Here is a 27,715-nt window from a genome sequence, read left to right on the forward strand (position 1 = left end):
TAAATTATAAAGGATATAGAACCTGTAATATGATCATACTTGTTACAAATGGAATATAGATCTTTTTGGATTTCTATTTAGAGATCATAGATCATGAAGAAGATTCGGCATCATTTTCCTTGAAAGAAAAGGTTTCTGTTTGTATGGGAATTTTTACAGCATGCTTTAAAATATACATACATACAAAAAAAGCTTCATATATTTATAATCATCATCTCATAAACATCAGATGCTCCTGGTGGGCGTATTATGGTGAGATATCTTGAGCCAGTCATCTAAACAAATAGAAACTTAAAGGGATAGTTCACCCCAAAATGAAAATATATCTCATTGCACCCTGAAGTCACCAAGTCGTGATCATTAACACTGACCACTGGAAATCATACAGGTTTGCAATGACGTGAGGGTAAGTAAATACATTTTTTACACACACACACTACACTAACCCTACCCTTAAACCTACCCGTCACAGAAAACTTTCTTTCTACATTTTCAAAAAAACATCTCTTAGTGTGATTTATAAGCTGTTTTCCTCATGGGGACCAAAAAATGTCCCGACAAAGATGCTAATGTAAGATGGACATTTTGTCCCTATAATGTAGGGTTTACCAGGACCACACACACACACACACACACACAAAAACAAACAATGTAGGCAGATCATAGAAATGTTAATAGTATTTCTTAAAAAAGAGAAACGATTTGTTACACCTTTTGCGACATCTTGAAAAGTTTTTGAAAGCAAGAAATTGGCAGCTTTTCACGGCCTAATAGAAAGTTTCTTTCTATTTGTCTGAGGATTCTTACAGCATGCTTTAAAATATACATACATACAAAAAAGCTTCATATATTTATAATCATCATCTCATAAACATCAGTTCTTTGACCATGAAACACTATGAACAGAGTATGTATGTGCAAGGAAGATTTAAATGTGTGATCTGATGGATTAAACAGCCAATGAAGTGTGTTTTCCAGGTATAGAACCTGCCTGATATATTTTTTTTATGCAGTGCTTTTCTCCTATTTTCTCCATTCTATCACCTCCACTTTTTCTAAGTCGTAAACTGCTTTATCTTTGTCTGCGTTTGGTTTTGTGTTTGTGCGTGTGAGATGGAGAGAGTTTAGCAAAGCCCAAGGGACTGAAATCCTGCCAGAAATGTAAGAAGAGCGAGGGGATCGGACCGTTCAGCGAGTGAGAAAGTAAAATGGGTTGTGCGAGCGCCAGACATCTTCCCTGATGGATTTATTTGGGAGAGATCCAGGCTCATCTGGAAGGCTGTCAGGTCCCAGTGGAGGTTTTATTGGGTGACAAGCTTTGTGTTGGCTGTCTCCTTACAGCTCTGGATGCAGACCAAAACTGTTGCTCAACGCAGAAGAAGACAAAGTTTGCTCCTTATTCCTGTGAAATATGCTGAACTCTGGCTCTCAGCCTGTGAAATGCTCATTTTATATAGTGCATCCATTTTATCCAACAACTTTTAAGAATGGAATGAGGGACCACTGCCCTTTTCATGCTTTAAACACGACAAATAAACAAAATTATTACAATCTATCACATTTCTGGCTGTCTATTCAATTTCAATAGGCATCCTTGCCAATAGATGACCTATTGACATGCAGGCACACAGTTGAATTCCTCTATATGGCTATAAATATAATGGATTAAAATAGGACTGGAACTGAAACGTTTATTGAAATCCATGCATTCCAATGATTAACTAGACTGTATTTTTAGGTTTTAGCCTATATTATACAGAAACAAAGCTCACACTGCTCGAAAAGGGATGATTTGAAATGACAATATTACACTTTTTGAGTTTAAAATGCAAACTATCTTCTCAAAGAAGACTAAAATAAAGTAGGCGTGTTTGTAACAGCTTTAAATGTGTTTAGTTGGTTGCAAGTGATCCCATAATCATTATTATGCACTATTATACAGAAACACCATGGATAAAATGCTTTGTATTTTACAACAGCTTGTTATTGCCTGAATTTCATGAGACACATACAGTATAAACTTGCGCAGTATTCTCAGCACAGAATTTAATGATCATTTTTACAAAAGAAAATTAGTTATGTTATCAAGAATAACAATCAAACCAGCAAAACGACATCACTCATTAAATCCAAACACACATAGTAAGCAAATCACCATATTATTAAAAGTGCATGCTGTACAAACGCAAAGAACTGATGATAATATATTTTAACTGCATGTCTCAGTAGTATTTAAACTGAGGAAGTAAGAGGAGCAAGAAAAAAACAGTTCTGCCCTCTCTGAATATATAACACACACACACACACACACTGACCTCCCTCCGTTACATTCTGTCTCCAACATTCAGAAGTGGAAAGACCCATTGAGTTTTGAACGACGCTCTGGCTAATCTCAATCAGGAAGTCTGTAAATGAGATTTTACTGATTTACAGAATGAGATTTCTTCATAATTGATTTAACATACTCTGCTATCTTATGTCAACTGACGGTTTTCATTTAGATATTAAACATGGTCTCATAAAATGGGACTAAAGGCCCTATAACTATAACGATATGGCGTTCTGCTAATTCTAAGCGTGCTGCGGTTTTGTCGTCTGCCACTTTAAATGCTCGAGCTCTTTCAATGATTGGCTGTCAATGTTTTTATCGTTCATCAGCTGGGGGGGAAATTGTTCTGAAAGTGATTCTAACCTTATCGGGTCTCTGTGCCGTTATCGTAGTTGTGGTTGTCGTTATAGTTGGGGTCTAAACTCTGCAATGTTTAGTTTCAGAACAATATCTTTCGTTGTCGTTAAAGTTATCGTCCTTGAGGCAAACGGGCCTTAAAGGGATAGTTCACCCAAAAAAAAAAAGAGAATTCTGTCATTAATTACTCACCCTCATGTCGCTCCAGACCTGTAAGACTTTCATTCATCTTCAGTACACAAATAATGATCTTTTTTAAGAAATCTGAGAGTTTTCTGTCCCTCCATTGACAGCTACGCAACTACCACTTTGACGCATCAAAAAGTTAATAAAGAGATCATAAAACTAATCCATATGAACTGAGCGGTTTAGTCCAATTTTTTTGAAGGGACACAATCGTTTTATATGATGAACAGAATAATTTAAGGATTTTATTCACATTAGTTTTTACGATCAACTTGAGGGTGAGCAATTAATGACAGAATTTTTATTTTTGGGTGAACTATCCCTTTAAGAGATCAATTCAGTCATTGAATTTACCTATCTCAAAAACAACAAAAATAATTGTGTTTGCAGCACATTACTGGCTAAGAACCCTAACGGCACCAAACCTAGAGTCTCTTCTTCATATTTCATGATAACCAGAGTTTCCGTGTTGAAAAGAAGCAGAGGTTTTGGGGCGATGACCCTCCCTGCAGCGAGAGAAACTAGATCTTTTGCTGGTGCAAAGGAACTGATGGAGCCAGGAAATTAATGAAGTTAGGCTTATGTTCCAACCGATAGAGCGGCGTCCCGTTAACCCAAAACAAACACAACATTCCACCATTTATCTGGAAACAATGTCCTATTACCTCTGGTTTAGAGAATGTGGCTGTGATAAAAAGGGAGTATTTCTGGAGCTTGAGCTGGACAGAATCGTCCTGTTTGGCACAGCAAAGACGAAGAGGACCAAACCTGGTACTTTAATGGCTATATTGGCTTCATTGGATCTATTGGATGGTAAGCACTTGTTCAGTATTCTGCTCAATCCTGACTGAATGGTTTAAGCCTAGTGCATAAGAACTGATGCTTTCTTCTTTCATTTAAATTTAATTTCATTTCATTTTAAAATAGTGCATACTGATTTTTTTTTCAATGGCGATGCATGGGGAGTCAGTTTTATTTTGTATATACTTATATATTTTTCAGTATATGCAGTCTCTATTTTGAAACTGGCCCATTGGTTTCCACACAACTCCCACTGCAAATCCACTTCCTCCAAAATTTCTAAATGAAATCTCCAAGTGTTTTAAAGCTTCGAGCCTCCATTTCTCATGTTCATATTGGCTCCAGATGGCATTACTTTCACCTCATTAGTGCTGACAGCTTAGGGCTGAGGTTGTCTGGTCTTCTGTGTCCCAGATGAAGGCATCATGTGGCCCATGTGATCGCGGCACTGTGCTCTTTCGCCTTCATGCGCAAGCTGGCGATGCTGGAGGATTTGCGATCTGGTTCGACGCTGAGATCAAACCCATTCATGGTTCCGCCCATTCCAGAGTTGCCAAAAAGACTGCCCATGTGTGTCTGTCCCATGTTCCCACCAGGGCTTGGCATCCCGAGGAAATCAGTCACGCCACTAGCGGAGTGAGGGTGAGGGCTCATGCAGGAAGATACCGAATCACAAGGAACCACACAGCCAGGCACTGGAGAGGCTGCACTGCTGCCACTCAGCCAAGATGGGTTCTGAATCTAAAGAAAAATACAAAAGAAAAACACATATGTAATCCCGGTCCTACATTTGTAGACACTTAAAGGGGTCATCGGGTGCCCATTTTCCACAAGTTGGTATGACTCTTTTGGGTGTTCATGTAAAGATTGTAAAATACTTTGGTTAAAATTCCTCAATGGTTGTGTAAAACACCCCTTTTCCTCCTCAAAAACAGCTTTGTTCACAGTGACCTGTTTCAGTGCATGTCTCTTTAAATGATAATGAGCAACTGCTCACCCCACCCCTCTCTTCCATGGGGCGTGTCGAATGGCTGAGGGCGGAAATATGCAAATACGGGACAGTCCGTCAGTGGCTGTGGGCGGAGCATAAGCATTATGACATCATAGTGCTCAGGAAATCCAAAATTATTGAGAGTGTTTAGACTTTTTAAGAATTAAAAAAAAGGAGTGAATGGATTTTTTTCATTGTATGGTGATTGTGTCCACACACTACAAAGACAAATTTATGTGCAAACACCATATAAAAGTGAATTTTGCATCCGATGATGTTACAAACTTTACATGAACACCCAAAAGAGTCATACCAACTTGTGGAAATTGGGCACCCGATGACCCCTTTAAGTGTCTACTATGTAACATTTAAATACATAATTTGATACAATGCACTTATTGTGTAGGCTACATGTTTTACACTCTACTAATATAAAAAAATATAAAAAACAGGTCACAAAGTAATTCCTCAACAGAAGTACCTCCTCAAAGACAATGCATTTTCAGATGCAACCTCCATCTTTATGTGCGAGTCACTGAATTGTTCACTCAACCATTTCTTTCAAAAACGCTTATCATTCAGGAATGAAACAACTGTCTTTATGACTGACTCACTGAATCATTCACTCCACCGATATTTTAAAAACATTGATTCATTGTGTTGGATAATGCTTTTCTTTGTTTGGATTTTCTTTGGTGCGAAAACAAAGTAACTGTAAATATTGTGTCTACAATGTAAGAAGCAAATTTAAAATTCTTCTTCATTAAACTGCAATTTCAATCATGTTGTTGGTGCAAGATTAGCACAGCTGTGTTTTGGTTAAACACCATCTTAGTATATGAATAAAAATCTACTGTATGATTGGTAGTACAGATTTTCCTTTTACCTGTGCGTAATTTTCAGGTCGTGTAAGAAGAGGAAGCTCATATGCCGTTGAGAAGTGCGTCCGAACCTGCTGCATCTGACCAAAGCGTTCTCTCTTCCTCCATTTGGCCCGGCGATTCTGAAACCACACCTGTAGGAAACGAACCAAATATCTGATTATTTGAAATATCTATCTGCAAAATCCCAAGATTTGGAGTGAATACGTACAGACTTCATGCTATTTCTGAATTGGTACTATAAATAGAAATTCTCAATGCCCTTTATACACGGACCATTATTACTGAGAGCTGTATTTCTCTCTGTAGTGACTGAACTGAGCCCAAGCCAAAGCATAAATCGTGAGGCACATGAAAGCACTGCACGGTTCCTCAGTCTTTAATGTGCAGTCCTCACTGTATGGATTTGAACTCTCGCCTGCCAGCACAGGTTGGAGATCTGCACTTCTCAGTCTGTCTCCTCTCAGCCTCGCTCATGTCTGGAGCAGGTCCACCTCATCAATCACAATGAGGCCAGTTCTGATCTTCTGGTAGTGCACCACCACACAAACCAACAACCCCAAACCACAGCTGCGTGCTGGCAGACCTCAACATGTGCTTTGATATTTTATGATGTGTAAATACATGTAATTGGTTTAGAATGCAGTTTGTTGCTTGATTATTTTTTCAAATTTTACCGGATACAATATTTATTCTGTTGTTGCATTTACCTCATCTCATGCGTTACTGACTTGTAATCTGTAAAGTCTGCAACAGACATGCACACGTTCAAATGAGACATTCAGTATTTACATTATAGATCTTTGTTTTTCCAATATGATCCTGTCAAGTTTCTCCCTCAGACATTCCCATCACTTCACAGTATATGACAGAGAATGTTTCTACACAAATGACAAAAAACACACATTTTTTAAATGTCTGGCTCTGAGATGTTCAGATTTGTTCTTGATCTGGGGCCTCATGTACAAAGACTTGCGTTGAATTCATACTAAAACATTGCGTACGGACAAAGCTGTAAATGTGCGTAGGCTACGCACAAAAAAACCCAGATGTATGAATCTCTGCGTACGAAGGATCCCACGCATATTCTCTTTGTACATCCCAGTTAACGTAAAATTGAGCGCACATGCACGAGCACAACGCCCCACCCAGTCTCCTCCCTTAATTAAATTAATTTAAATATGGTAATGAGTCCACTTTGGCAAAAGAAAGCAGTAAGAAAATGTCGGCAAGAAACGAAACTTTACAGAAAGTGAATTGGAGGTGCTACTATCGGAGGTAGAAACGAAAAAAAAAAAATATTTGGAACTTTGTCCTCCGGAATTAATAACAAAAGGAAAAAATATGAATGGGAGAGTTTGGCTGATGCCGTCAATGCGGTGGGATCTGAAAGTCGCACTGTAGAGTAGACTGAGTACAGTTGAGATTTGATTTTTCACACAAAAATAGACATTGAAAAGAAGTGAATTTCCACATGACACGCCACATGACATTTCATTAGCTTGTAGACTAAGATATTATCAATCAATAATACCCACAAGTAGTTTTTATTTTCCACAATTAGCTCATAAAAATAAGGTGCTTTTTTCTCAACTTTGTCTCAACTGTACCAATAGGTGGTACAGTTGAGACACCCATTTCTAATAATGTGAAGGTAACTAACCATTCATTGTAAATATAAAAAATAAAGACAAATAAAGAAAATAACAATTGGGCAACATTTTTGTTTATTCATCCATTTATATTCATTAATTTTATTTAAATTAGCACTGGTTAAAATGTATAAAGCAGGAACAAGATATGTAACAATATTTATTAATAATACACAGTTTAAATATCACAAATATCAAATTTTATTTTCATTTGCGTCCTATGCTGGCTTATTATGACATTTAACCTGTTATCATAACGCTGAACAACTAAACAGTGTGTTTCCTAATAGAGCTCTATCGGGGGTACAGTAGATATGTGTCTCAACTATCCCCCGCTGGCCACCTCGCACATTTCGCTAGATTTTGCAATTACCTTGCATGACACATACCATGAAATATGCCAGTTTTTAGGGCACAGAATAACGTTTGTGGTGATACGTTTAACAGTCACATAAGGATAATAAGCTATTCATTGTGGAGAGTGCATGGTGAAGTGAACGTCATAGCTTAGAAAAAAAAAAAAACCTTTTCCCGATTTCTTCGGATCGGAGATGCGTCCGTTTTTCAAATTTCCCACGATCAAAGAGGACACTAATACGCACGCACAGCAAAAATCGCAACTTGTGCTTGCTGCGACCGCAAGTTATTTAAGGTGTCTCAACTGTGCACAGTCTACCCTAAATGACCTTAAAAAGAAATGGTCTGATATAAAGGTGGACATTAAACCAAAGCTGTCATTGCCATAGACCAAGGGTTGTATCATGCTTTTATATGTTCTTACTTAATTGCATAATTGATAGAATATTTCCACAAGGCTCGTGAGACAATATATGTCATTTATTTTATAAGCTGCAAATGAATAGCAATGCTTCCCACAGGTGGTGGTGCGATAGACTTGTAGAACAATTCGTTGTGTAATGTTTGCAACTTCACTTCATTGCCTGTAAGAGTCGCCAACGGACAAAAACAATGAGAAATGTACGTACGCCAGACATGAAATTGGCGTGGAGGAACGCACATTCTCGCGTTCATTTCACTGTTAGTACATCCGACCGTGAGCGTGAAAGCTGGCGTACGCAAAGTTTTTGGGCGTACGCAAGATTGATACATGAGGCCCCAGGTCTCCACAATCACCACTGGACCAAACAAATAGGCTACTCATGGATTTGTCTCTGGTGTGTAATTTAGGAAGGAAGATGACTCCCATGTTTAAACAGTTTTTGACTATTTCAAAGGGCAGTGTCAATCTGTCCCTACCACTGACGTAAACTTGCATTGTGAGGTGTATCCCAGTCCAATCACATTACAGTTTCCATAAGCCCCAAGAGCCCAAGACATATTATGGAAGGGTAACAGAATATGGAGCACTGAGTTCACATGAATGGGGAACCTTAAAAAGGTACACAAGATACAATGCATTTCAACTTATGTTACAAAATATATTGCTTGAATTAGCTTCAGTTGTCCTATAGAGGCCAATTGTATACAAAGTAATTTGATCGTTCAGGCCGATGTCATGGCCTGCTCCTGACCTCCAAGTGCCATTATGATCATGTCATCTGTTTTGAGAATCTTTGTAATTTAATCCCTCTCTTTGGACGTTTATATTGTTTTTCCTTGGTTTACGAAATTAAGAGTAATCAGAGATAACGACCAATGATCAATGAGCCGAGCAGCATCTGTATTCTTAGTTTATGTTGTTCCTCTTTCCTCTACAAGGGTGGAAATGTTTTGAAGATAAATAAAGGACAATGTACACGGTAAATGCTATTTTACAATAACTTTTTTCGCCGCCAGCGTATAATTTTTTTAATCATTTTTAGCATTTTCACAAAACTTTCATGGTTCCCAGAATGTTTTGTTGTATAAATATCTGAACATGCAATATATCAAAAGAAAGAACTGAGGCTCTTCTTTTAAACAAAAACAAACAAAAAACAAAAATGTTTTATTCTTGCTTCATGCGTTCTTTTTTTGAAAAACACTTGAAGTTTGAAAATGAACCACCATGTGTGAAAGCAAAGCTTTGTTTCTGCTTTTTTGCATGCGTTTTGATCAGGAGATTCTGTACTCTTTCATAATAACTCTTTGCGTAATATCGCCCCCTACCATATAACAGTGAAAACACTGAAAGCCGGAACATTTTGTCAATGGTGGGGAAAGGGTTCAACATTTAGGGCACGTTTACACAACAACAATATACTAAAAAAGGAACGTTTTTTTCTTTGCATTTTGCGCATACAGACAACATTGTCAAAGCAATCTCCGTTCACACGGTCTGCAAAAAAGACTAAAAACGCTGCATCATTCATGCCAGGCCAGTAGTTGGCGATGTCACTTTGTAAACTAGACACCAACAGACTGAACATGTACGCATGTGCATGACGTCACAGTTTTCACAAATCCACGTTTTTGTGGTTTACACAGAGATGATAACCGTATTGGTTTCAAAAACGTGCACTTTGAAACCCATTTTCGAAAGTTAGCTTTTTCAGGCCCCAAAAACACTGTTGTCCTGTAAAGTTTTTATTTTTTTTTTATTTTTAGTTGAAGACCCCTACGTTTAATAACTGATCTAAACCAGCTGAGCAGACAGCAAGGCATTAAATTATAGACAAAAATAAGTATTCGTAACAATTTTACATTTTGGCGAATTGGTGGCTAATTCATATAAATGTAACGATCTTATTCATACGTTTTCGTACGTAATTGCAAGGCAAGGCAAGGCAAGGCAAGTTTATTTATATAGCACATTTCATACACAATGGCAATTCAAAGTGCTTTACATAGAAGAAATTAAAATAATAAAAAGAAATAAGAATAATTAAAACAGTTTAGAAAAATAAAAAATAAAATACAGTACAAACAGTCGGACGAACATTGGCACAGTGCTCATTCAGTAAATGCACAGTTAAACAGATGTGTTTTGAGTCTGGATTTGAATGTGACTACAGTAGGAGCACATCTGATCTCTTCTGGAAGCTGGTTCCAGCTGCGGCTGGCATAATAGCTAAAAGCAGACTCGCCATGCTTAGAGTGAACCCTTGGTATTTCTAGCTGATATGATCCTAATGATCTGAGTGATCTGTTGGGTTTATATTCAGAGAGCATATCTGCAATGTATTGAGGTCCTAGGCCATTGAATGATTTATATACCAGTAATAATACTTTAAAATCAATCCTAAGTTTAACTGGGAGCCAGTGTAAAGACCTGCGACATTTTATCTCACAATTCAGACTTTATTTTTCGCAATTCCGAGTTTATATCTCACAATTTTGACTTTTTTTCAGAATTGCCCATTTATTTCCCACAAAAGTGGATTTATATTTAGCACTTTTGATTTAACATCTTACAATTCTGACTTTTCCCCCAGAATTCTGAGTTTATGTCTTCTGCATCTTTCTGGGTTTTTTTCATTTTTTTTCATCATTCTCTGATGCAAACTTTCTCCTTTGCTCTTTCTTTTCTGCAAACTCAAATTCTGAAGGGAGGATGTTAGAAAGTGAAAGAGGAGAATGTTCAGGCTGGAGTTTGTTTACATTTCATGTTTAATTTCCTGACGCCTAAGCCCCCGGCTCTCCAGAGCTGCCCCCTCTGACCTCTCAGAGACCCACAGACGAGAGCAGGAGACCTTTGTGCAGATCCACAGACACACACACACACACACACACTCTAAGGACACTCATAGTGCAGAAGTGCGTCACTACACATACGCGCTCACATAAGGTTTTGAGCATGAAAAGATACCAAAATATATTCCAAAAATGCATGTTCCAAGTATGTCCCGACCCGAGGACTAAAACTTTACATGATGTCATCCAAAACATCCTCTGTTACAGTGTGTTGAGGGAAAAAGTCCTGTTTGATACAGCGCTGGGGAGGAAAGCGATCATCACAATTGCGTATGTCTGAAGGTATGTTTTTGAAAAACGGGTCGAACCCTGTAGTCGCTCAACAGAGTCTGCACTGTGTTGTCAGCCTAGGGGTAATTAGACTCATGTGTGTGTGTGACTCAGAACGAATGCAGTTACTCCACTGTACCTTCAAAACATGGCCAGGTTCCTGACGACGCCTCATTCTCTGCGTGGAAATTGATTATGGCATCTCAAACTGTGTTTTCTTCAGCTGCCAGAGAACGTGTGTGTTTTTTCTCCCTAACTCTTCTTAACATCTTTAAACACTGTGGTGTAGAGAGGTACATTAAACATGACTAGAAGTTTCTAAGAAAATATGTGGGTCCAACTTCTCTGTCATGATGTGAGAATTGAGATCTGTGTTATGCGCAGCAGAGACTATTGTTCTTTTTAGCAGAGCAGAATCTACTGACTTGGGCAGGAAACCTGTGGAATTCTGAGGAAATTTATTAAATGGATAGTTCACCCAAAAATGAAAATTCTGTCATTAATTACTCACCCTCATGTCAAACACAAGACTTTCGTTCATTTTCGGAACACAAATGAAGATCTTTTTGATGAAATCTGAGAGCTTTCTGTCCCTCCATTGACAGCTACACAACTACCACTTTAACGCTTCAAAAAGTTCATAAAGAGATCGTAAAAATAATCCATATGTCTAGTTCAAATTATCATATATATGTGTGAATAAAAGCCTAAATTCAATCTGTTCATCATAAAGCAATCGTGTCTCCAGAAAATTTGGAAAAAATGTACAAAGATGATCTTCATTTGTGTTCCGAAAATAAACAAAAGTCTTATGTGTTTAGAACGACATGAGGGTGAGTAATTAATAACAGAATTTTAATTTTTGGGTGAACTAACTCTTTAAATGGAGCTACTAGTAAATACACACTATTGATTTAAAGAGAATATTACCAAATTATATTATTTATAATAATAATAATTCTAATTTTACTACTACCACCAATACTACAACTACTAATAAAAAAAAATGATAAAGTATTATCCATCCAACCATTCTCCAAACCGTTTGTCCTCTGTAGGATCATAGGGAGCCTATAAAATATTAATAAAAGTGTAAAATATAATTTCAATATATCATTGTATGATTTTATATAATGTCATAGGCTATATTAATCATTGTGGTAATATTTGAAAATAATAATAATAATAAAAACAAATCAAATATTATATTATTAAACATAATTGTGACCCTGGACCACAAAACCAGTCACATGGGTAAACAATTTTTGAGATTTATACATCACATGACAGCTGAATAAATACGCTTTCCATTGATGTATGGTTTGTTAGGATAGGACAATATTTGGCCGATATACAACTATTTGAAAATCTGGAATCTGAGGGTGCAAAAAAATCTAAACATTGAGAAAAATCACCTTTAAAGTTGTACATTTATGTTCGCGATTGTGCTGTATTCACTCACAAAAATAAATGTTTTATATATTTACGGTAGGAAATTTACAAAATATCTTCATGGAACATGAACTTTACTTAATATCCTAATTATTTTTGGCATAAAAGAAAAATCGATAATTTTGACCGATTTGACCGATATTCGATAATCGAATATTTTGTTGGCTATTGCCACAAATATACCCGTGCGACTTGTGACTGGTTTTGTGATCCAGGGCCACAATATGAGCTAATTTTGAATATAATATTGTATCATTTTATATAATATATTAATAAATATATTAATCATATATTAATAAAAGTGATCATGTTTTATTATTCATAGTAGTAGTTTTACAAACTGAAGAATGGGGTACGTTTACACAACAACGATGCACTAAAAACGGAAACGTTTTTCCTTCGCGTTTTTCACGTACAGCCCCGTTCACATGGATCCGCAAAAATGACTAAACGCTGTATTCTGCTGTCAGGCCAGTAGTTGGCGATGTCACTTTGTACAGAAACACATGACACATTTTCACAAATTCACGGTTTTGTAGTTTACATTGAGACAATATCAGTATCTTTTTTTCAGTACCGGTGTCATGTAAACATCTCCTGAATCATTATTTTTGTAGTACCTCACAACCAGCTGCAAATGTTGTATATTGAAAATGAACATTCTAGGTTATTTAATTTCTATCTACCACAGCTCTTCTGAAGCGTGTATGAATCTCAAATATATTCTAATGTAATTCACAAAGCAAAGACGGGACGAGCATGCGTACCTGCACCCGTGCCTCTGTGAGATCCGTCCTGAGGGCCAGCTGTTCGCGGGCGTACACATCTGGGTAGTGTGTCTTCTGGAAAACCTTCTCCAGCTCCTCCAGCTGATAGCTCGTGAAGGTGGTGCGGTTCCGTCTCTTCTTGCCTTTATTGCTCTCAGCCTCACACTTGTCTAGAGGACTGCCGAGCTCAGGGCGTTCTGCTTGACCTTTGACCCCGGTGTCTTTCAGATTGATGTAACTACCATCCATACCTGTAGGATCGGCAGATTGAGACATCTCTGTGTCAGTCAGTCCAGTGCCATCTTTACCTGGAAACACACATATTTCAATGGATTAATTGTGGCTTTAGTGTTTGCGTAAAATATTGAGGAGAAAGAGGGTTTACGTTAACATGTTTCTCAACCCATTACAGACAAGGAACGAATCTGAAGTGAACATGAGAACACAATATTCACAGTTCATCCTGTTACAAAACGGTAAACTACTGGTAGCTGTGGTTGCCAGCATCATACTGTAAAAATACGGTATATTACTGTTTTTGAGATTAACAGCTAAATACCGTTTTGTCAGCTGCAGTATAAAACTGTAATTTAACAGCATATAGATGTTTAAACATTAACAGTAACACGCCGTATTTTTATGGTATGATGCTGGCAACCACAGCTGCCAGTAGTTTACCGTTTATTATTTTAGCAATGATATTGATTTCAACAGTCTTTATTTTACTTAACATAACAACAACACACTGGAAATCTACAGTAGAACCGCTAAACAAACCAACTTTCACACAGACAAGGACTGACAAAACTGAACTGAAAAAAACACAGGCTTAAATAGACAGGTGAAATTAGATAATTAACAGGACACAGGTGAATAACTAACAAACAAAAAACCATGGCAACAAATGATGAGCGGGAAAATATCGAACAAATGAAACACAACACGAGTCCCAGAGAGAACATCACCGTTACACTCATCTACTCCTATACGAATATTCTTTATTTCATCATAAAGACGGTTCTACATTTCAAAGCCCTCTAATGTGCAACAAGCCTTTCTTTATCTCAGAGGAAAATACGTTTTCTGGTTGGATGCCTGAATCTGTATCTTGGTGAAAGTACAAACATGCCCAGATTGTAAGTAAATAATCAAATCATGGCTGTTCAATGCACACTGCACTGAGGTTCTCAGTTCACCATCTTTCCAGCTGTCAGAGTTATTCTGGTGATATAGTCTGGTTTTAGAAACTTTTTTCTGCTTATGTTTGAGCCAATCAACCACACAAGCAGTGTGTTGTCCGTTCATTTGATCTCTTGATGTACTTTGCAGGATGCATTCATAAGTCACATGTTTAATAGTATTAGGCCTATGTATACATTGACATTCTATTTTTTTTTTATAAAATGGCAGACTCCTATTGCTCCAATTTCATAGATAGCATTTTATGTATTTCAAATTAACCCAATTAGTTCGTTTTCACACTTTTTGCAGAATTTGATCAAATTAAGGCTTGATTGGAAATGATGCACAATAAAACTATTAAAATTACATTAAGTGTCTTTAACTAATACACTCAAAAAAGGCCTACATTTAAATATTATGTATTTGAATTGCATATAAAATTTCCATTTATTTGGATTACTGTCTTAAAATAACAACAACAACAACAACAACAAACTTAATGTGATGCATATTTGTCAGTCATAAAAAAGATTTCTGCACTCAAAAAATGGCAGAGCTTATAATTAAATACATTTTATTTTATTTAAATAATCGTATTTTCAAAATGCATTTTTTTTTATTCCTTAAAATCTGGTCCCTGTGAAAATTATTCAAATTGATTCAGTTAAAAAGTACGACGATAGTTAAGATATAGTTGTAAGACACGCAATGTTCAGTTCAAATGTATGAGATAAAAAAAAAAAATTGGATTTACTTTGTTATGATAAATGTATAAACCTGGTTATTGTGTATTTAAAACACATTAGTTTATTAGTACTATTCACTGATCTATATAGTGACATAGATAGTCATTCTATATAGATCAGTGGTACTATTACAGAAATTGATCTGTTTCATTTATGTACGACTAACACATTTGCATAACATTAAGTTTATTAGTTTAAGTTAAAACTGTATAATCCAAATGGATGGAAATCTTACCTTTTATATTCAAATACAAAAATCTTAAATTTAAAAGGCCTATTTCTTTTTCTATGTAGTATCATTTAAATTAACAGTTGTTACAATGTTTCAGTTAACAATGCACTTATTTTGTCCATACATATTTTTAAATTGTATGTATTTAAAAAAAATACCAGCATGTAATTCATTTATGAAATTACATCTATAATTACAGTATTGACCCTTTTTCTACTCTTTAAACCCTTACCTATATCCCATCTCAAACGTGTTTTACAATATATCATGAACAAAATAAGTATTTTTTTTTTAATAAGTGCATAAAGACACCTGATATAATCTGAGATCAAATATTCTGTTCACACGTGATATTAATCTTGATTTTTCTTTATGTTTCATCTCATGCTCCTCACTCACACTGTTGCCTGTATTGTTACAGTCTAACTCTAAACTAAAACTTACAACTAAGGGCTAGTCATCATTTGTAACAACTACATATATAAATAATTTTCACTCTGAAACTTTTCAAATAGTTTGTTTATTCCCATCTGTATAACATTAGAGATTTTTAATATTTTGCGATAACTGTTGCTCAGTCTCTGTGTTTGGCAGAGATATAATCATAATTGCTGTGGTGAGCACTTTCAGTCCCACCCTGCTGTCTTTCCTTGGCTTTGAACCCTGTGTTATGCTGAATCTGCGTACCACCACATTTTTTAAACAGTGCCATTGCATGTTTAGCATTTTAAAGCCAAAGCTCCTTGGTTTTGGCTGCAATTTTCGCATTGACAGCAATAGTCTGGGTTGATCACTGTCCAAATGTTTGGGGATTTAAGCAATGCTCTGTGTTTTTTCTGCTTGCCATTTAGAACGCAGAATCTAACCAATGGCATGGAGATACACATTTTATCAGATACAGGTCTTAAAAAGAAAGCGCTGTTAATAAAAATAAAAATAAAAGATTTCCGCTTGATATATAACAGCACTTTTTGATGCAATATTCCCCACCTCTTGACTTGGCTTCATTGCACATTACTCATTGTCATTTACCAGATGCCTTTCGCCACAGTCACTTACAGCACACAGTCAGAGACTTTATATTTTGCTCAAGGGCTCACTACAGCTCCTGATCACCTCCTGTGAAGATCTAACCGGGAAGGGCATCACGCCCAGATCCACTTAACATTACATTACATTTATGCATTTAGCAGATGCTTTATCCAAAGCAACTTATATTGCATTTAAAGTGTAACTTCGCCGATTTGCAACCCGCTTTGTATTGTTACAATGTCAGTGGTAAATGTAAATGAACAAAGTTTGCTTGTTTTCCCCCTCCGTATGGCCTAAAACACTAGCCTGGCTCCGCCCTCCTGCGTACTTCCGCTCAATTTTATTTCCCTTCAGTACTACGTCTGGGATTATGGTGTATTCTTTGGTTTTCTCCGATAATTTTTTTACCGGTCCAATCAGCGAACAGAGGGAGTGGCTGAGAACGATGACGTTGAGGTCGTGCGCTAGTTTGAGTTGTAGGGTTACGTCACGACCAAACATTAGCGATTGGTGAAAGATCCAGAGTGGCTCTCAGATCCAATAGTTTAAAACTTCAACAGAAAACCCGCCTACAAGGAAGTTAACGCTTGTCAATGGAGAGAGGCCAGACTCTCTGTACAAATGAAATGTACGAGAGTCTGGTAGAACCAGGCTACTAAAACACAGCTCGTGGTCATCTAGTTTGAAATGTTAACTACAAACACAAAGGTTTTTCAGATTTATTTACTCCATGTTCACGATTCTGTGATCCTTCACTGGAAATCCTCACTCCCGCTAAAAATTTACTCTTTGAATTCTTGCACCCGGGAACAATACAAGTCAACAGCATTATGACTAAAAGTTTGCTAAGAAGTATTTCCTACTAAAGCAAGGCGGTATTTGACTCTGGTGAGCGTATCCATAGCAGACTGGTGGGAGTGGCCTTAGACAGCAACATGCCCAGTGCATTATGGGTGTTGAAGTTTTCCTATCAGCCTTTTTTCTCTGTTTTCTCTAGTCGGCTAGCCTTTCTACTGTACAGGCAGACAGGTTTTATTGAAAGCCCATTTTGCCAGCGGTGAAGTACAATTCATCAAGTTCATGCATTCCCTGGGAATCAAACCCATGATCTTGCATGGCTTTGTTGGCACCATGCTCTACTATTTGAGCTACAGGAATAACTACTATCAAACCTTCACGCTCACATCCAAACTATACATTCAAAATAAAGGTTCCAAATGGGGTTTTCATAACAATGCAATATAAGAGCTTTCTAACAGTTTGGGTTCCTCAAAGAACTTTTCTTTCAACAGTTCTTAAAAAAGTTTTTTTTTGTTGAGAATTTCCATCAAGAACGTTGATGGCTAACAAAAAATGGTTATTCTTGAAGAGCCTTTTGTCCATGGTTGTTAAAGGTTCTTCACAGAACCATCAATGCCAGTAAGAATCTTTATTATTAAGAGCATACACTCTTAAATATTACGGTTCCAAAAGGGTGTTTATGCAATGGAAGAACCATTTTTGTTTCCCCATAAAAACTTGCAGTGAAAAGTTTTTAAAATAACCTTTTTTTCTTTTCTTAAAGATTTTTTTCTTAAAAATCTAAAGAACCCTCTTCCACTATAAAATGGAATGGAAAGAATCCATGAAAGTTAAAAGTTCTTCATGCAATCAAATATGCCAATAAAGACAATTAAATTTGTAAAGGACCTTATTTTGCTGAGGACATCCTAGCAAATTGCCTCTGGAAACAAATCTAATAATGTAAAAATCACATCTTTTACACAACTACTTCAGTACTGATATTGGCATTGCAAAAGCCCTCCAGCCTAGAAACATATACCAGAATTCTCCTTTCTGTAAACCGGTGTTTACAGTAATACCTCTTTTGAAAATCAAAACCCTCCCCTGAGAACACTGACTATATCCTGAAGGATTTGAATTAGCAGAGGTCAGATTCTTACTAGGAACGGCAATTTAATCACAGCAAGAAACAAGGAGAAAAACATCAAGGTGTAACTGAACTAGCTGTAAAGCAGCAGGACACCCATTGCTTTTACAGAATCTGATGGTTTGGGTCAGCTCCAGATAAATCACACTGTAAATCATCCAGTGTCATCCAGTGACATTCATGTCATTGAATAATGCCATTCAATTCAAGATTATCATGAGAAAATGAGCAAAAGAGCAAATTTGGTGTTATACTCTGATGCAAAACCAACAAGTTACACTTAAAAGTAAAGGTCCCAAAAGTGGGGTTTGCAGCGATGCCATGGAAGAACCGTTCTGGATCCCCCAATGAACCTGTGAAGAATATGTTAAAAATCTAAAGAAACTTTTTCCACAATAAAAGGTGTTTTGTGCAGTGGAAATGTTCCATGGATATTCTTCATGGAAGCATATAAATGCCAATAATGACCCTTTATTTTTAATAATGAAATATTCTAATCTAAGTTCTAGCATTTGGCCTCCAATTGTAAAATGTTAAGCAATTCATCGAGCATTTAAGCTTTTAATTCTGAGGAAAATTTACTCTATACTGTGTGTTGAAGATACAGGTATCTGTGCAGAAGCAAAACTTTCAAGATGTTCCTGTGAGAAGATCAATGCCTAAAAGCCGCACAGGAATGTGGATTCTGTGGGAAACCAGGACAGTGTTTCCGTTAAATCTGAGCTCCTGAAAAATGACCTCACACATGACTTCCATACTGAAGAACTGAGCCAGTTTTCTGTCTCCAGGATTTCACTCCCATACGCTCACTATAATTTAAAATAGCTCATGGCGAGGATGTAAACATTCTCCTCATGGCATGCATTGAAGAGTAGATATTTTACTGAATTTTTACATCAACCTGTACAGTCTAGGCCATGGTATTAACAAAAATCTCTCTATGGTTTTAATAGGTTTTTGTACATGTTGATATGTTCAGTGTTGATTCAGTGTTGAAGTTCATGAATTATGAGTTCAATTCATCTATAAAGCAGCTCTAGAGAAAAAAAGTGGCCATCATCCAGATCAGTTTAGTTCTCATCCAATATAGTGTCAGTGCAGTCATATCAATAATATTGCTACTTATTAAGTGTCCCCAACTATAAGCAAGCCAAAAGGCGACAGTGGTAAGGTGATAGAAATGGATAAAAAGAGAAACCAGGCTCAGTCAGAGGACCAGTTTTCCTTTGGCCAAAAGAACCAACATGGTGTGGTTTAATTCCAGACTGCATCAGTCAGATTGTTGATTGCTATTTCACAGTATCAAGTATTATGGCAGCATTTGGTGGCAAGGACGAACAGCACACACTTTATTCTCTCACATTAAATATTTTGTCCATGATGCAACACCTCTGAAATCTGTTATTCACACAATTAACTACCAAACCATGTGTAATCGTATTTGTAAAACCTTCAAGTCTCGCTAGATACTTAATAGCCGACTTAATATCCCATCAATTGTTGAATGCTGGTTTATTTGCAAATGTCATTTTGTAAGGAAAGGTTATGTAAACCAGTCAGGGTTTGTCATTTTAGGCCTCCCAGTGGAATGATATCTCTGGGACTCCATATACCACACATCTGCCTCTGAATGACTGCTGCATGCAGGTCAGGAATTACTCAGGTTTGTTGATTTCATGCTTTACTGTGGTATATTTCCAATAATGTATCCAAATTAAAACTGATTCTAAATGCACTGTGAGATTACAGCATTTGTTAACGATTAACCCTAAGTTGTATCAATGCAATTAGACTGGTGAGTTTAAATAACTATACTCAAGTCATGTGCAAGGTTTAATTAGAAATGTTGCCCTCTTATTGTTTTTAACAGTTCACACCCGTGACAAACCCACTTTGTAACTGACTCTGTCGTTTTCCTGGTTTCTGACTGGCTGGAAAGAGCAAACCACCCTCTTATATTTTAGATCTAATCGCATAACAAGTTTACAACCCACACTTGCAAAAAGTGTTAACTTGAGTCAGAGCACATACTTCTCTCTGTGTTGAATAGTGGATGAAAAGAGATTTTCGGCTTCCCGATGTTCTCCGACTGGTCAGTCAGGCTCGATCTTACCCTTGACCATGGTGTGGGAACCAGTGTTCATTCTCCTCAAACCACAGAAAAGCTCTATAAGTAGCACTGTCTGTGTCTGTGCATCATAATATGCCCATGAAAGGAATTATTGGTGATTATTCTGTATCTTCAGGCCTGCTGACTATTTGACAACCTATTTTTTTGTTGTTGAAAATATTAAAGTATTATGTCCAGTTGGACTGCAATGATCATTTATAGCCCTAATTATCAGCATTTAGATTATTAGATTATTAGATTATCATTATTTAGAGCATTAATTAAAAACAAATGATTTTTTTTCATACAAAAATCTTTTATTTTTATTTTTAATGAATCTATTTATTCAAACACCCAGTAGCAATGCTTGCAAAATACAGTGAACTGTATGCTTAAGAAAGATCTGATAATTGTTTTAGCCTGTCCAATGTATATTATTGTTTTTTCAAATCTGATTATTATTACAGAAGACCAGGGTGCGATTTGCCGGGGGGGATGCGTGGGATTTCCCCCTTTCTGGTCAATGTATCCCTGCCTCTGCTTAATTATTTTTATCCCCGGTGGGGATAAATTTATCCCCCCCTCAAAGTGATCAGTGCTACTACACTAGTGGCGAGGCGGATCACAAAACTTATCACGGATCCGTGGTTTGATTAAAATCCTTTTTATTTTAAAATGCGCTACTTTGACTGGCTCCGCAGCCTCTCTGTAACCACCACTCTGCAGACTTGCTCAATGTCCCGCCCACGGCGCTATATGATTGGTTACACCTCACGAGTAATAGCCTATCAACACTTGCGAGACGGTTGCAGGTCTTTTTTTACGCTGCATATGCAGCATATTACTGAAGCGGGAATAAACATCACAATCTGATTATCTGTTTCTATGATGACAAGCAGAGTTAGTGCTGAGGTTGCACATACGGTGTTTTACTCAACTGAGGCTAAGCAAAGGTTTTTTGATTACTCACTCACTCTTGAGTGTCTGGCGTGAGTGATTTCAATGTTAAGTCAATGTAAAGACGCGTTTACGCGCGTCTAGAGGTCCTGCGGCGCGATGCGTGTCGCGCGGCGCGGTAGACGCGAAGCCCGAATGAGGCGAATTGACTTTGTCGGCCCGGCCCGACACATTAACTGTATGTTATGAGCCCGAGCCCAATTTAAACCCAGGGGTGGCGCCAGGGAAGTTGAGATGAAGCAAAGATGAAGTTGACGATCGCCATTTCCGTAGTGAATGCGCATATATGGAGAAATGCATGGATTACATCAGAGTGTTGCCTATTTCTTTTTGTTTTGAATTGTTTCGTTTAAAGACATTTCAAGCGTTCTTTAGATATATTTCTTAATATTCTCTTTGAGGCATACACTTAGTTTCGGTTAATTTATGATGAGATCCGCTTAAGTTATCGTGCAGTGCAAGTAACCGCGGCGGCGCCTCTGATTATAGCCTTTGTCTGCTATATTTGCTTCTTATTTATTAAATACACGCAATTCGTTGATGAAAAATGTATTAAAATTAAGATACAATTTATACAGAACGAAATTCACTTTAAAGAAAGGCTTTCTACAAAACAAAACTTAATGAAATAGTCAAAATCATGTCTAACCCACTCCAAGTCTCCCGATATATACTGCACATCCTATCTTACTCGTGCTGCTGTTCACTTTTCATAAATCAACATAGATGGAAAAAAATAACAATAATATTTTAACAAATATGAAACTAAATGAGCTTATTTAATGGCTACAACACATATAGTAGGCCTATACAGACACTCTATTTGTACAAATTGCTGCACATTCATTTACTGCTTCTGAATTTTGCACACATAAGTTGAAAGGCATTTGTTTGTGCATAGTAAAACATATCTGCAACATTTATCAAGTTCACGGATATTGTGCGTGCATTTATTAATTATTATCATAATGAATAATGCAACAAGGACAAATCATGTAAACTGCCTTGTTTGTTTATTCAGAATGAAATGGATCGCAAATGGATCTGAAAGAAGAAACGTAAAAAATAAATAAAATAAAATAAAAATAAAACGTGAAAAATTATGAACACAGAAAATGAACTTTGGATGAACTTTGGATGGCCTAGGAGGAGTAGCCCTAGTAGGCTACAACTCTAATTTAATTCAACAAGGTTTTAGAATATAGAATATTTTTTAAACAAAATAAATATTTTTAAAGATTATTATCCCGGGCCGGTGTGATGCGTGCGAGTGGAGGAGCATGACACGTGACGTGTTGCATTTTGTAACACAAGTGCTGGATCAAGGGCCCGGGTCGGGTCGGGTCAAATTCGGGCTCGGGCAGAGAATCTAAACTCTGATTTATCTGATCCTGTCCATTAGCTTTGATCCATGTACGGCTTTTCAGAATGTCACCAAGTACAAATATTTGTAATAGTATGTAATTTTTCAGCACGAAAACTCTTGTTAGCTAGCTGGGAACAATGAAAAGGGTCCAGAGCAGCAAATGCAGTGAATGAAGTTCTTGTTCTCATGATTTATTTTTATGAATAAAAATGTTTCAAAACATCCCCCCCTCTGTTTTTTTCACAAATCGCACCCTGCAGAAGACAATAAACATTTGATATATGCAAAAAGAGATCTTGAATAATAATAAGAGTGAAAGCTTGGCTGTATAATATAGACTTTTTTGTTTGTTTCTTTTTCTTTTGTATTATTTATTTATTTAAAGGGGATTCCTAATAATAATAATCTGGGTGCATGCTAATTTCCCAATGACTTATAATTAATCACAGTGTAATTATTTTTAAAGCATTTGTAAATTGTAATTAAATATAAGCTACGTTTTAAAGGTCCTTTTAGACAACGGGTAAAGTTAGATACTTCATTTTATTGGGCTAATTCTGTATTTATTTATTAAATCACGTCAAAACAGCCCATTCATTTTTTTTTATCTTTTTTTTTTTTTTTTTTTTTGACAACTTCGTTTTTGGTTGTCGTCATAAACAGACAGTTCATAAATTGTTATATTTATATATATAGCCTGAAGATACAGTCGGTGTCTGTTTTCACTGGCCTGCGATCAGGCATCGTAAATAGCCCTTGCCTGATTTACAACCACAAAGATGGATTTTCATGCCACTGTTTGAAAGTCAGAAGACGATGATTATATTTTTATTCGTTTTGTGCATATGGCAACATCTGTAGGTCTGTTCATGACTTCTGCTTTGATTTTTATGAGTAAGAACATTTTAATTTTCGGCAACGTCCGTATGGTCAACGTAAAAGTATTAGATGTGACAAATAACAGGCGAGAATGAGTGTGGATATATAGGCTCCAGCCTTCAGAAAGTGCCTGAACGACCAGCCGATAAATCACTCTGATGATAGGCGAAGGCAAAGTCTATTGGTAATATCCACGAATGAATACATGAACCAGGCCTAATTATGTTGAACATTTATTAAGTGAATTTACGCTTCCTCGTTTGCAGTTCATTGCATTAAGCAGAAGAAATGTCATAATTCTATTACCCTGAAACACACACAAATTGTGATTTTAATACAAATCTTTTATTCGATTTAATAAATGCAAAAAAATGTAATGTGGATTATTATTTATTATTATTATTTACAAAAATCTTCCACATTTTTACGATTGCATTAGACGGCTGCGAAATAATATTTTTTGCGGATACTTTTAGTTTTAGCTATGATCTTTCAATTTTATTTCACAGTCATTCTGGCTAAATAACTAACGTATAGGCTAATTAAGTAAAATATTATAATTGTTCAAAGTTTCAACTTTCTTTATCAATAATTTGTCGAATAAGTGGAAAAAGAACTTGTGACTTGGATTTTAGGCTCCTTAAAAATGTAAAGCATGTAAAACGTAATTTTGCTAACACTTTATTTTAAGGTGAGGTAGTTACATTACTCAAATAAGTATGACTAATATTAATTATCTACATGTAGGCTACTTACTATAGAGATGCAGTTAGGGTCAGGGTTTAGTTTAGGGTTAGTTACCTGTAATTACGCATCATTTACTGTTAGGCTACGTAAAACGTCACCTTAAAATAAAGTTATTCGAGTAATTATCGCGTCGAGAAGTGCATATGAACTAGAACAAATTGAATCTTATAAAGCATACTCATTAAAGGCCTCCTTTTACTATCGACCTGGAGATGTTCTGATACAATGATCAAAATACACTGACATCCTAAACATGAGGTGGAAATGTAATCATGCTAATTGTATGTCACCTCTGGAGATATGATAAATGAAATCGACATGATGCCACTCACCATAGCAAGAGATGAGCGCGCCGTCCTGGAGTTTGCTGTCTTCTGTGGGACTTTTGCATGTGGGTCTCTGCATGAACAGATACTTGCTGTACGGGCTCTCTGCTGAGCTTTCCTCCAGTGAAGGACACTCCTGCTGGAAGGGACTCCTCGGCTTGTCCCCGTAAGCTTGACCTTTGGCGGGCAGAAAAGTGGGACTGTATTTGGAGTCGCTCGGCTGGAACGTCCTGTAAGGATTGGCCTGCTGGACTCTCCCTTGCCCTGACGATGGGGGATAATATGAATCCATGGAGGTCATATCGCAGTATGAGACGCACGCATCTGCGTTCATACCGACACAAAACAGACGCAAAATATCCTAACTTTCTCGGGTAAATCTAAACGTCACCCTCGCTCGAGTCTCCTCTCATTCACATACGGCCATGCACTTTCTCTCTCACACACACACACACACACACCAGGGCGACAGCTGGAGTTGGTTAAAATGATTCAGATGTTTTCCAGAGACTAGGCAAAAGCAAATGCTAAAGCGTCTTTAAGGTTAAGAGGAGAGAGAGAGAGAAATGCATGAACGGAGGATGATGTCCTGGTGTCCACTGGTCCCATCATGATAAGAGGTCAGATCGTGGGGCACAGGAGCTTTTCCCTCGAACTAACACGTGAGAAACACAACGCATGACATTAATGTAGCCTAATTTAAGACGCAACTGACAGAATAGCGCGAAAATAGAGCAAGCAAACATAATAGGCATTCATATAATACACAAACGCATCATTTTAAACGAAACTATTTCAGAAAGTAATCATTATTAAGTCAAATGGTTCAATTTTCTGTTAAAGGATGTTGAACAATGTTAGTGTAAATTAGTGTTTAGTTAATAATAACCTTTGAAAACATTGATTATTGTGCCTAAAAATAAATAAAAGTAAAAAGTGTGATTTGTACATGTTTTGTAATTGTTCAAATTTAATATTTATTCGTTTCATTATGCATTTTCCATCATGGACTTTGTCATTGAAATTGAATCAACACTGAACTGACTCAAGCTAAATAATGACTGCTTATAGCTAAATTGAACTCATTTCATAATTGATGAACTTTACACAGTTATTGAACTGAACTGAATCAACATGAACTGACCTGAGCTGAATAATAGCACTATTGTCTTCTGCTGCTTTACAGCCGAATTTAAATTTGTCTCTCATATTTGATGGTTTATTGGATTACTGCTTTGTATCTGCATTGTATAAAGCTCTGTATAAATAAAGGTGACTTGACTATTTCAATGAATTACTGTTCACTGGGCTAGTTGTAGTGTGATTGAACAGTTGCATTCTGAGTTGTAACACCATCAGCTTAACCAATTACAAATGAGTTACACGGGTGAAAACACTGTCATACATGACCACTAACCACCTGAGGTCACAGCTGTCTCGAGTCTTTTGTTTGCATGTTTTTATTAAAGTTTGTATATGTATTAATCAAATGTGCAAATTTTAATCAATATGTTTTAATCATATATCACAAGTCCTCCAAATATCTAACACAATAGTGAATGCATGCAGCTCTGACAGCTACAGCTGAATAATGGCATTCATCTCACCGAAACTGTAGCAGCGAATAGTTTAATGATACAGAGCTGTGCTATTTCTGCAAAACAATCCAACAGTTTCACATTTTCTCATACAAATAATACAATTTCCACTGGCTATGTATGCTGTACGTACGGGCTCTCGGCTGAGCTTTCATGCAGTGACGGACACTACAGCTGGAATGGACTCCGCGTCCATTTTGTCACACATAATTTGTAAGTATAGATGAGGGATAGGCTATATGTGACATAATATATGAGAGGTAGAATAAATTACATGTGGTGTCTCCAAATAGGCCTACATCTTTTTGAACAGAAACACATCAATTATGTTTCCAATATGTTATCCACAATTTTTGACAAAAGTAACATTACAAAGACTCGTAATGTTCTGCCATTTTAATTAAAACAACCATTCAAGAGGCGTCATGTTATGCTTGTAAAAAGGCTGCTTCACGGAGTGTGCTCTTAATGTGTTGCCATGTCCACTTATTATAAGTGTTGTTTGGGTTTGGTTCATAAAGCGATCAAGTTTATGGGGATATTAAAGTGGGTAGGTGTGGGGTGCGTTATTTTGCTCTTGTTTTCAATAGCATTTGGATTCTCATCTCGGTTTACCATGAGCTTGTTCTTGTTCACTGTTCGCTAGCAAGATCTGGCAACAGGAATGAGTCAACCTAAACAGCAACAAAGTGTCGGCCCAGATCCGGCCCACATCTAGTACACGTGGATTCCACACAATGTTGCTGTCTGGGAAGGCTCGTACCTCTTGCAGAGATGGTCTTATTATTGGAAGATATGAAGGTCCGTGGCTCTACCATTGGAGTAGTAAAATATTAGATATTTAAGTTAGGTTTACACAACAACAAAAAATATTATCTTATCAAATCTTCCCCGTTGAAAACAGCCTAAGTTAGCCTAGTGGTCACAATTTGATGACCAAAGATCCATCAACAAAAGTTTGTTTTGTGTATTACATCTTTGACCTTCTTGTCTAGTTTAAGAAATGACAGGGGGAATATAGCCTAAAAAGACCAGATATCATCCCTCGAAGCCCGTCCAGCCTATATACCCTAAACCAATCATTACAAATATGTGAAAGCAACAGGGGGCAAAAAAAAACACCTCAATTTTGGGCTAATATCAAAGATGGCACCTCAACCAAATCTTTCAGTATTTCCCAATCACATTTTTGGAAGGAGGGATATGAACAATCTCTTCTGTACTTCTTTCTGTAACACACACACACAAAAAAAAAGATTTAATGCTATTAAAATGTCAAAAGAGTTACAAT

At 36.8% G+C, this 27,715-nt stretch overlaps 1 protein-coding gene across 1 annotated transcript; it reads right to left on the reverse strand.

The window, feature by feature from the left end:
• Positions 1-1,682: 1,682 nt before the first annotated feature.
• On the reverse strand, positions 1,683-26,012 carry alx4b (ALX homeobox 4b). Its single transcript, XM_082182595.1, has 4 exons — positions 24,833-26,012; positions 13,320-13,627; positions 5,551-5,679; positions 1,683-4,414 (listed from the first exon to the last, which is right to left on the reverse strand). The coding sequence occupies exons 1-4, from the start codon at positions 25,158-25,160 to the stop codon at positions 4,097-4,099; spliced, it is 1,083 nt and encodes a 360-aa protein (XP_082038721.1). The 5' UTR covers positions 25,161-26,012; the 3' UTR covers positions 1,683-4,096.
• Between the last annotated feature and the right edge of the window lie 1,703 nt (positions 26,013-27,715).

The sequence above is a fragment of the Leuciscus leuciscus genome (assembly GCF_965113295.1).
Source record: "Leuciscus leuciscus genome assembly, chromosome: 10".
Taxonomy (NCBI): domain Eukaryota; kingdom Metazoa; phylum Chordata; class Actinopteri; order Cypriniformes; family Leuciscidae; genus Leuciscus; species Leuciscus leuciscus.

What these genes read in the sequence shown, in the direction of transcription:
- alx4b (XM_082182595.1), bottom strand. Translation starts at nt 25,160, where the DNA reads ATGAACGCAGATGCGTGCGTCTCATACTGCGATATGACCTCCATGGAT. An exon ending in TCACAGAGGCACGGGTGCAG is followed by an intron (nt 5,680 to 13,319) that starts GTACGCATGCTC and finishes CGTTTCCTACAG; the next exon opens with GTGTGGTTTCAGAATCGCCG. An exon ending in GACCTGAAAATTACGCACAG is followed by an intron (nt 4,415 to 5,550) that starts GTAAAAGGAAAA and finishes ATTTTTCTTTAG; the next exon opens with ATTCAGAACCCATCTTGGCT.